The sequence below is a fragment of the Labeo rohita genome, chromosome 23 (assembly GCF_022985175.1).
Source record: "Labeo rohita strain BAU-BD-2019 chromosome 23, IGBB_LRoh.1.0, whole genome shotgun sequence".
NCBI lineage: Eukaryota > Metazoa > Chordata > Actinopteri > Cypriniformes > Cyprinidae > Labeo > Labeo rohita.
Window position 1 is genome coordinate 23,920,189 of NC_066891.1, and position 11,905 is coordinate 23,932,093.

General features: G+C 38.2%; 1 protein-coding gene across 1 annotated transcript; it reads left to right on the top strand.

Annotated features, from left to right (window-relative positions):
- Positions 1-1,250: 1,250 nt before the first annotated feature.
- On the top strand, positions 1,251-11,373 carry eef1a2 (eukaryotic translation elongation factor 1 alpha 2). Its single transcript, XM_051096949.1, has 8 exons — positions 1,251-1,466; positions 2,420-2,614; positions 5,930-6,109; positions 6,242-6,538; positions 6,673-6,823; positions 6,941-7,197; positions 7,290-7,524; positions 10,566-11,373. Exons 2-8 carry the CDS (start codon positions 2,471-2,473, stop codon positions 10,691-10,693), a joined length of 1,392 nt encoding a protein of 463 aa, XP_050952906.1. The 5' UTR covers positions 1,251-1,466; positions 2,420-2,470; the 3' UTR covers positions 10,694-11,373.
- The last annotated feature ends 532 nt before the right edge of the window (positions 11,374-11,905 follow it).

An 11,905-nucleotide genomic window follows, 5' to 3' on the forward strand; every position in this document is an offset into this window, starting at 1 on the left:
TAGTTCACAAGAAAATTGTTACATTTATAAAAATGACCCCATTCAAAACATGATATGTTTGACTCTTAATACTGTGTCGTTACCTGAATGATCCACAGCTGTTTTTTTTTGTTTGTTTGTTTTTTGTGATAGTTGTTAATGAGTCCCTTGTTTGTCCTGAGTAACTGATCTGCCTGATGCTCTTCAGAAAAATCCTTCAGGTCCCACAAATTCTTTGGGTTTTCAGCTTTTTTGTGTATTTGAACCCTTTCCAACAATGACTGCATGATTTTGAGATCCATCTTTTCACATTGAGGTCAACTGAGGGACTCATATGCAACTATTACAGAAGGTTCAAACACTCACTGATGCTTCAGAAGGAAAAAACATGCATTAAGAGACAGGGGTGAAAACTTTTGAACAGAATGAAGATGTGTACATTTTTATTATTTTGCCTAAATATCATATTTTTTCATTTAGTACTGCCCTTCAGAAGCAAAAGATGATACTTACATGTGTCCCAGATGACAAAATAAGTTAAATTTACCCTGATCTTAAAATTCCAAAAGTTTTCACCCTCCTTAATGCATTGTGTTTTCTTCTTAAGCATCCATGAGCGTTTGAACCTTGTGTAATAGTTGCATATGAGTCCCTCAGTTTATGAAATTGTATTTATTATTTAAACCTTTTTATTTATTATTTACTCTTGTGGACTATATGTAAACTCAGGTCAGTACTAAATAAAAAAATAACATGCATTTTGTATGATCCCTCTTATTTTGCTAAAATAATTAGCATTTAGCAGATTCTGCAAGGTGTATGTAAACTTTTGACCTCATCTATATATATATAAAGTATGAGAGAGAGTGGAGAACAAATCACAAGGTTTTCTGTTGTGTTCTGCAAAGTGAGTATTAAATAAAAGTATCAGTATGAAATTTGCTAAAGAATGGTGGTCAAAATATAATTTATTGATGAATTTTGTAAAAACAGACCAGGAAACTAATCAGACCCCTTTGATAAATACACAATTTCAGATGTACTAATAATACTAAAATCGCATGTCACTAAAGACATAGAAATAGTTACCTCTAGAATAACCTGGTAATAAACATTCTTAACAATAATACAAAAAATGTATATTAGGAATTTGTAGGTGTCATTTCAGTCCCACATAGGGAACCAATCCGATTCTTATCCAGAAAGAGTTAATTGAGGATAAGATGCTGAGTCACTGAACGCTGCTCTATTCCAGTGTGTTCTTCCTTCATCTCTCGTACTCTTCCTCTTAGCTCGTTTCTGCTGCTGTTGCAGCTGTCTCACTGCAGTCCCTCACCACCAGCCTCCCCCCACTTTGAGTGCCGCATTGCTGTATCAAAGTGGGGTGAGTTCATTACGCACACAGACTTGGACTGTGCCGCCACCTTTGCAGGAGCTCAGAGTGTCTGTTTGCTGAGGGGAGAACAGGGTCCGCCTGTCTGCTGCAGGTAAGAGGCCACAAACATCCTCTTGCTGATAGACTTTAACTATACTCGTGACACTTGACAGCTTTTTTCTGTTCTGTTTATATTTAGTACTACCTCGATGAAGCTATTCAACAAAATATTATTTGTAAATTAATATATATAAATATATAGCAGTATTTACATATCCTGTTCAAAAGTTACCCTTGCATCTTCATTTCATGTGTTGTTTCCTCCTACATCAAATACTGTTTGTAGGTTTTTGTGTTAGTTGCGGATGAGTCTTTGTTTTGTCCCGAGCAGGGAAGCAAGCAACCCACTATTTTTGACAAAAAGCCTCCAGGTTTAACACCCAGCTTTTACAGTCAATTGAGGGACTCATTTGACTATTGTTAATAACAATAATTGATGCTCGGAGAGGCAACATATGTCTTGAAAGCCAAGGGTATATCTGTTTTTTGACAGAATGATTTGTGTAATTTATCATTTTTTTCTTGCACAATATATTCAATTGTTATGCAACTTCTTCAAATTCTGACTAAAAAGCAGAGAAAAAAAGTCATAGTTATGTTATAGATCCTGCAAGAGGTATGTAAACTTGTAAGATATGAGTTTTGAAAATGTATTCATGTTTTTTTAAGATAGTTTGGTCTGAATAATAATAATAGTAATAATATATTTTGAGATTGTAATTTTTCAAGCTTTCGGAAAACTGTTAAAATGATTAATGAGATCAAATAATTATTTATGTATTGGTCATGACAACTGTTCATAACGTTTCAGATATTTTATATAGTATATACTGTTTTATAATTGTTTTATTTAATTTTGTAGTATATATCTTCCATTTTATGCTGTTCAGAAATTACCTTGAATAGCTTGGTTTTGTTGTGCTCTGAAGACTAAATTGTGATCCTAGGATGAAAGTACATATTGTGTCGTCTTGTGCAAATGTTCTTTGTCTGTGACGGCTGTAGACAGAAGAAAGCTTCATCCGTTCCCATCCTCTCTTCCTGCCCTGTGCCATCATGGGGAAAGAGAAGATTCACATCAATATTGTGGTCATCGGCCATGTTGATTCTGGGAAATCCACCACCACTGGCCATCTCATCTATAAATGTGGAGGAATTGATAAAAGAACCATTGAGAAGTTTGAAAAAGAGGCTGCTGAGGTAAGCAAACATGATCTCAAACAATTTGGTGTTAAAATTGAGTGAAATTGCTTAGTTTGAAGCCAGATAAACATTGATTATAAGAAAAGGTGGTTAAGTTGCAACTTCCATTTAAATTTAAGTGACCTCATCAGCATTGCCAAATCCCTAATGTGTTATGAGATTTGTACCCATCTGAATGATAGGTAACTCCAACCCACTTACCGTGTAGGGTAATTATGTAAGAGTCTCATCATGCATCACACTATGCCCTCTTGCACGCTGGAGAGCAGAGGGAGAATTGCTGTGTAATTACATTGAGACATTTACTCTTTGGAAGACGCCATTGGAGATGAAAGCAAAAGATAAATGGATTTCTGGAGCAGGCAGAACCATTAGTCGAGCCCTGCACTTCTGTCTTCTTGACGCACAATAGACAAAGAATGAGACCTGAGTAAATGGGTGCAATCCTGTAGGTCTGACACCTCACCTCTGTCTTTGAGGGTAACTTGTTCTTTATGTAGCAAAATATAGGTAGTAAAACACTGTGTGAACACAAAAGCCTGTTGGTTTTGTGTTGTAGGTTTACTGAAGATTAGGAACATTAGTAAGCTTGACTTAACATTATCACTCTCAGCAGGGGGTTTTGAGTACAACAGGGATGGGCAACTCCAGGCCTGGACATCCATTGTCCTGCAGTGTTTAGCTCCATCCCTAATCAAACCAACCAGAAAAATCAATCCTTTTTTTAGGACTGCTTGAAAATGACAGGCAGGTGTGTTTGATTAAGGATAAAACTAAACTCTTCAGAACAGTGGCATGCCTGTGGACCACAGTTGCCCATCCCTGACCTACAAGCTTCTTTATCAAAGCAGGACTGTGTTGGATCATTGTGAAAATGTCAATTTATAAGAGTGAGAGTTGTCTAGAGCAACTGCCTTGCTCAAAGGCACAAGATATGGACACTTCTGAGAGTTAAACCTACAACAATCCAGTTGCAAAACCTGTTATGGCTTATTTCAGTCAGCTGGGATAAGTGATTTTCTCAATGGCACAATGTTAAGTCAAAGTATATGGACGCCCTGTGGGATATGAACCCACAAACTTCCATTTGTGAGAATTGTTAAGAAACTTATTACAAAGACAGCTGGGGTAATTGATTGAGGTATAAAGTTGAGGTATAGTGTGTTGGCCAAATGTAGGATATGAACCCACAACCTTCTGTTTGTGAAATTGTTAAGAGACTTATTACAAAGGCAGTCATCTGGGGTAAGTGATTAAACTCAATGCCACAATTTTAAGACATAGCGTGGACCCTTATGGGATATGAACCCACAACCTTCCATCTATGAAAATTGTAAAGAGACATTACAAAGAGAGCTAGCTGGGGTAAGTAATTTAACTTAATGGAACAATGTTAAGGCATAGTGTATGGACCCTTATGGGTTATGAACCGACAATCTTACATTGTTAAAAGGTTTATTACAATAACAGTCAGCTGTGGTAAGTGATTTAAATCAATGGCACAGTGTGTGGACCCCCTATGTGATATGAACCCACAACCTCACATCTGTGGAAATTGTGAAGAGACTTATTACAAAGACCGTCAGCTGGGGTAGGTAATTTAACTTAATGACACAAAGTTGAGGTATAGTGTGTGGGGACAAATGTGGGATGTAAAGCCACAACCTTCTATTTGTGAAATTGTTAAGAGACGTATTGCAAACACAGTCCGCTGGGGTATATGATTTAGTGTAATAGAACAATGTTTAGGGATAGTGTATGGACCCTTGTGGGGTATGAACCCGCAACCTTCCATTTGTGAAAATTGTTAAGAGAATTATTACAAAGATAGCCAGCTAGGGTAAGTGATTTAACTCAGTGGAATTATGTTGAGGCATAGTGTGTGGCCCAAATGTGGGATATGAACCCACAACCTTTTATTTGTGAAAATTAAGAGATTATTACAAACACAGTCTGCTGGGGTATGTGATTTAATGTAATAGAATGATAATAAGGGATAGTGTATGGACCCTTGTGGGATATGAACCCACAACCTTCCATTTGCGAAAATTTTTAAGATTATTTTTTTTTATAGTTAGCTGGGGTAAGCGATTTAACTCTATGGCACAATGTTGAGGCATGGTGTACTGACCCTTGTGGGATATGAACCCACAACATTTTATTTTTGAAAATTAAGACAATTATTACAAAGACCGTCAGCTGGAGTAAGTGATTTATCTCAATGGCACAATGTTGAGGTATAGTGTGTGGGGCCAAATGTGGGTTGTAAACCCACAACCGTCTATTTGTGAAATGGTTAAGAGAATTATTGCAAACACAGTCTACTGGGGTATGTGATTTAACTCAATGGCACAATGTTGAGGTATAGTGTGTGGGCCAAATGTGGGATGTAAACCCATGATCTTCCATTTGTGAAATTAAGAGACTTGTTACAAACACAGTCTGCTGGGGTAAGTGATTTAATTTAATGGAACAATGTTAAGGGAAAGTGTGTGGTCCTTTGTGGGATATGAACCCACAACCTTCCATTTGTGAAAACTGTTAACAGAATTATTACAAAGACAGTCAGCTGGGGTAAGTGATTTAACTCAATGGCACAATGTTGAGGTATAGTTTGTGGGCCAAATGTGGTATATAAACCCACAACCTTCCATTTGTGAAATTAAGAGGCTTATTACAGAGACAGTGAGCTGGGTTTGTAGTGTGTCTCTTAGAGCAGGGGCATTAAACTCAGTTCCTGGAGGGCCGCAGCCCTCCAGAGTTTAGTTCCAGCCCAGCTCCAACACACAAACCACATAGTTTTCACATAAGCCTTAAGGGACCCTATTAGCTGGATCAAGTGTGTATAATCAGGGTTGAAGCTAAACTCTGCAGGGCTGTGGCCCTCCAGGAGCTGAGTTTGACACCCCTGTCTTTGAGGATTTAAACCTACAACCTTCCACTGTGAAAATAGGTACTGGATTTTTTGAAGGGATAGTTCTATGGAGCATGTGCCAAGCTCAAAGGCAAAATGTTGAGGCATATGGGAGGAACCGTTTTTAACATTTGCACTACAAATTTAGAACTGCAATGCAGAGTTAACCCTACGAGAGCAGAGATGTTACCCTGAGAGATTTATTTACACCACTATACAATCCAAGCAATCCAGTATTTGAGATGTCATTGCAATACAGGTGTTGGTTTCTCCTCAAAAAACACATGCACTGTCACAATACTGTCAAAGATGATTGCTTTCGTGTGTCCACACATCTTAATTTTTTCCTCAGTGAAGGCATTTTTCTCCTGCATGCTCACATACTTTTGTTTTGGCAGATGGGAAAAGGTTCCTTTAAGTACGCCTGGGTTCTGGACAAGCTGAAGGCCGAGAGGGAGAGAGGAATTACCATAGACATTTCACTCTGGAAGTTTGAGACCACCAAGTACTACATAACCATAATAGATGCTCCAGGACACAGAGACTTCATCAAGAACATGATCACTGGGACGTCTCAGGTAAGACAATGCTTGCTCAGTTACAACAGTTTACAAGAACTGGTGGCATATCAATGCTTGGCGAGAAAATCCTGTGCAAAACTTTAGTATGTTTATCTTTAAACAATGTGGCTCTCAATCTTTCTATCCCAGGCGGATTGTGCTGTTCTAATTGTGGCTGCAGGAGTGGGTGAATTTGAGGCTGGCATCTCTAAAAATGGGCAAACAAGGGAACACGCCTTGCTGGCCTACACGCTGGGCGTCAAGCAGCTGATTGTAGCCGTCAACAAGATGGACTCCACGGAGCCATCCTACAGCGAGAAGCGCTATGATGAGATTGTTAAAGAAGTAAGCGCTTACATCAAAAAGATCGGTTACAGCCCCGCCTCGGTGCCCTTCGTTCCAATTTCAGGTTGGCATGGAGACAACATGCTGGAACCATCATCTAATGTGAGTCTCCTTGGCATGTGTGTGTTTGTGTTCGTTTCAGCAATGACCTCATATCGTTTGGCAGTTTCCAATTAAACTGTTGGCAGAACGCTTGCGATTTGATTAATAAAACCATAATCATTTGTGCTGTGCAGATGCCGTGGTTTAAAGGCTGGAAGCTGGACAGGAAGGAGCAGCATGCCAGTGGCGTTACTCTACTGGAAGCTCTCGATACCATCATGCCTCCAACACGTCCCACTGACAAGCCTTTACGTCTACCCCTACAAGACGTCTACAAGATTGGAGGTGGGATTAACCCACTCAAATCATGCACATTCTATGGGGTGATGTCATTTTTAAGATCAGCTTGTCGTTACATTTCGAGTACATGCTTATTCAGAGATGTCATGGTTTTCTCCTCAGGTATAGGCACTGTGCCGGTGGGCAGGGTGGAAACGGGTATCCTGCGGCCCAGTATGGTGGTGACCTTTGCCCCAGTCAACATCACTACAGAGGTGAAGTCGGTGGAGATGCATCACGAGTCTCTGAGCGAAGCTCTGCCGGGAGACAACGTTGGCTTTAATGTGAAGAATGTGTCTGTAAAAGACATAAGGAGAGGTAACGTGTGTGGGGATAGTAAGTCAGACCCGCCTCAGGAAGCATCAGGGTTTACAGCACAGGTGGGACAATGTTCATTGTCAGCTTGGTAGTTTATCTTGATATCTTTTTTCTTTCAATCTGGATTTCTATTCTTTCTCTCTCTTTTCATCAGGTCATCATTTTGAATCACCCAGGACAGATCAGTGCAGGTTACTCTCCTGTCATAGACTGCCACACAGCTCACATTGCCTGCAAGTTTGCTGAGCTCAAAGAGAAGATTGATCGCCGTTCAGGCAAGAAGCTGGAAGACAACCCCAAAAGCCTGAAGTCTGGAGATGCCGCCATTGTGGACATGATCCCAGGAAAACCGATGTGTGTGGAGAGCTTCTCTCAGTACCCTCCCTTGGGTATGTGTCAACTCTACATTTAACCCTATATTAAAGGGGTGCTATTATGCTTTTTCACTTTTTTAATTTTAGTCAGTGTGGGATTTGGGCATAAAAAAGATCTACAAGTTACAAATCTCAAAGGCTACTCCAAAGGGAGATATTTCGTTTTTAAAAAATCTCTTTTCAAGAACTACAACGAACGGCTCCTTTAGACTACAGCGTTTGTTTTCCGCATGCAATAATGTCACAACACGGCCCATTAGAATATCATTAAAATAAATCCGGCTTATGGAAATTCGAATTGTTGGGGGTAGGTAGGGACGAGGTGGGAGATTAGCCTAACTTTAGTGATGCAGCGCTGAGAGCCACTTCAACGAGCCACAGCGCGGTGGGTATAAACACAAGCATTGACTAGAGTGGCCGCTTCAGAGCAGTAACGCGCCGCAGACGTGTGCAGTACAGGGGGCCGAAACACATGCCAAAGCTGCGATCTACTCCGGTTGCCGTGTCGGAATCGTAACGCACCGCAGATGTGTGCAGTGTGTGGTAAGAGATTTATTGATCATACAGTGTAGACAGCTTCACTGTTAACGCAAGTGTTTTTTAAAAGGCATAAACTTGCACTAGAATAAACTAGGCTAAACAGTGATGATGTTCTTTGATAATGTTAGGCTGCTTTTAGCCTTATGCTGGAGCTGGTTTCGGGCAATAAAACTAAGTATGTAAATAATTAAATACGTTAGCACAATAATATCATGTATTGGCGATCTCGCAGGCTGACGACAGGACCCAACATTACTGTAACGTATTATGTACTCACCCTCCATGCATCCTAGGTGTATATGACTTCCTTCTTTCAGATGAATGCAATCTGAGTTATATTAAAATTTATCCTGGCACTCCAAAGCTTTAGAATGGCATAGATGGGTGTTTCTCTTCAGCAGTGCATAACAAGTCCAATAATATGCATCCATCCATAATAAAAAGTGCCTCACACAGCTCCAGGGGGTCAATAAAGGCCTCCTGTAGCGAATCAATGAGGTTTTGTAAGAAAAATATCCATATTTAAAACGTAAGAATCACTTTAATCTAGCTTGCGCTAACAGTTGTACACGGAACTTGCTGCTTTGACAAGGGGCGTGGCAGTACTGAAACTATGTCGAAGCTGTTCGTCAATTGCAGCGGAGTGGGACAACTAACCAATCACAACACATTTCATTTTTCGGAATGTGTCTTCATTAAACCTAGAACTAATTGAGCCATTTGGCTGGGAGTAATGTATTGTAATAATGTAAATTATGTTAAAAAAAATAATGCGTTTTTCGAACCACTAAGCACGAGAGCATGTTCTAGTACACCCCAAAAACTAAATCAAGACTTTGTAAAAGAGCATAATAGGACCCCTTTAATAGGTTTGTGAATCAATTTGCTTGGCTTTCTTTTGTTAAAAAAAAAAAAAAAAATCTGCCTTACTTTTGTTTTTGTTTTGCTTTTTTTGTGTTTTCTTGTTTTTCTTTCTTAACGTAGTTTGTTTTGCTTTTATGGTTTTTATGTTGTTTTGCTTTGCCTTCTTTTAGGTTATGTTTTTCTTTTATGTTGTTTGACTTTGCTTTCTTTTGTTTTTCTAGTTTTGCCTTGCTTTTATGTTTTTTTTTTTTTAATGTTGTTTGACTTTGCTCTCTTTTAAGCTTTGTTTTGCTTTTATGCTTTTTAAATGTTGTTTGGATTTGTTTTCTTATATATTTTTCTTTAATGTTGTTTGGCTTTGCTTTCTTTTATATTATGTTTTGTTTTGCCTTGCTTTTATGTTTTGTTTGACTTGGCTTTCTTTTATGTTTTGTTTTGCTTTGTTTTCTTTTATGTTTTGTTTTATTTTGCCTTGCTTTTGTTGTACTTTATTTATATTGTTTTACTCTTTTTTTTATTTTTTATTATTGCTTTCTTTTATGATTTGTTTTGCCTCGCTTTGTTTTGTTTATCTTATATTTTGTTTGGCTTTGCTTTCTTTTATGTTTTGTTTTGCTTTTATGTTTTTTTTAATGTTGTTTGGTTTTGCTCTATTTTATGTTTTGTTTTGCTTTCTTTTTTGTTTTGTATTTCTTTCTTTTGTTTTGTTTGGCTTTGATTTATTTTATGTTTTGTATTTATTGTTTATTCTTTTCGTTTTGTTTTGCAATGCATGTTGTTGTTTTTTTCTCAGCATTTTTAACAATATTATATTATCTCTTTTGGATGTTTATTCATGGCAACATAGTTGGGGTGGAAAATATTCATATAAATTAACAAAGGCATCTTATAGCTACAAAAAAGACCATTAAAAAGGGTATAGGAGAAATAATTTTAGCATCTGAAAAAAAAAAAAACATTAACATGGATGTAGCTATTTGTATGTCAAACCCGCACATAATCAAGAGGAGATATAATAAAACCTTGTGCTAGATTTCTAATTTTTTTTCCTGTAAAACAAGTCCTATATATGAGGCTTTAGAAAAAAAACATGATGATTCATGTATGTTCTTCTCAAATTACAAAAACCAAGCAACCCAGCAACCAACAGTTAGTCATACTCATTTAGAATTGACGTCTCAGGCTTACAACTCACTGATGGTCACTCAGCTTCATGATTAATGAGATTCACTGCAGCCGTTGTCAGGGTAAAATCCTGACTCATCAGTGATGTTAGCCTCCACATAATCCTTTTGAAACATGAGTTCATGATTTTCATGTTTCTCTCTCTGGATTACATTTTCTCTGACGATGCAGCTTCAATAAAACTGATTATTAGGCCTGTTTCATTATACAGTCTCTCGTCACTTTTGACCTGCTGTTTTACTGCAGGATATCATTTTTATTCCATCTTGTTCTCATTATTTTTTCCCCACATTTCCAATTTTGTTCACCAAGAAGATCTTGTTTTTGTTAGGCACAATCCTGATAGATGACTCTGGCCAGATTGAAGTCTTTAGTCAGCGCACACAAACACAGAAAACGACACTAGACCTTTTATCAAACAGTTTTCATATTAAAAGAAATATGTGCCTGTTTCTGTGTTTTCCCAGGAAGGTTTGCTGTCAGAGATATGAGACAGACTGTTGCAGTCGGTGTCATCAAAAGCGTGGACAAGAAGATCGGCGGCAGCGGGAAAGTGACCAAATCTGCCCAGAAAGCTCAAAAATCTGGCAAATGAATCCGAATCTCCAAGTTACCTTATCACCTCAGGCCCTGCCCCAGCTTACATGCCCCTCCCATCTGGGCATGCTCAGTCTGTTCCCCCCGTGTGCTTGAAATATACGCTCAAACCGAATGGAGCTTGATGGACTGATGGAAACAATGAAAGACTGACATTATCATTTTGACTGGTTGCACTGTATATTCACTTTTAATAGAAGTCCGGCACACACGTTGCATGGATGTCTGTCTTGATATATGCACGGCATCTGATAAATGAATGTAGCTGGTATTGCTGACTAATGTTTGTGTGTGTGTATGTGGTGTGCAGCTGAAAGAAATCAAAGTGGAAAACTGCACTTTGACCAGAATAATAATGATTAAGATAATACAAAGGAAAAAGTTTTGTATAGTTTATAATTGAGAATTGATGAAAGGCTAATTGATCCAAAGCACCATTTGTTTCCTTTCAGACCCTTGCAGCTGAAACCTGTGACAAATAAATAAAATATTGCCCAAGTATATGAGTTTATAAATTAAATGTGTTTTTATTGTCTCTGAGGAGAAAAAAAAATGTAATCATTAGTTTCTCATTAGTTTCAGATTCTTATTAGTTCACATGGTTACTGAATGCATAAGAGAGATATGGAAGAGACAGACATGTCTGGTTGCTGTCTGTAATAAAGAGCCTTGAGCTAAGATTTGACTCTGAGCTTTACTGTGCCCTCTGGGCATCACTACAGCGGAAACAGGTCGTCAGATGAAGGATGCTAACTGAATTCCGGGACGGACTGAAATAAGTGGTTTATATAGATGTTGTGTTTTAATGAGGTTCTAGTAATGGAGGGATAATGTAAAAACATGCCAAATAAATTGGAAAAAGCCAAGAGATGACAGAACATTCACTCTGAAAGAGAAATATTTGTAAATATTTGTTGCCTCACTGCCTTATCAGTCAGTGACTTTGCAGGCAGCGATTTTGCCCGTAGGCACCTTATGAAACTGATTTCGGACAGGGTTCTGAGGCAGCGTAACGATTTAATGATCTACAACAAAATGGAACGAATTTTGATGATAGCCAAACAAATATTTATATACTGTAATATTGACCTCTCGCTGGAAAAAACATCAAAAGTGCAAAAAAGTTAGTCAGAAATATACATTTGCACACAAACTGACCACCAAACGCTACTCTCAGACTCATCTTTATTTTTTTTAGCTCAACCGTCAC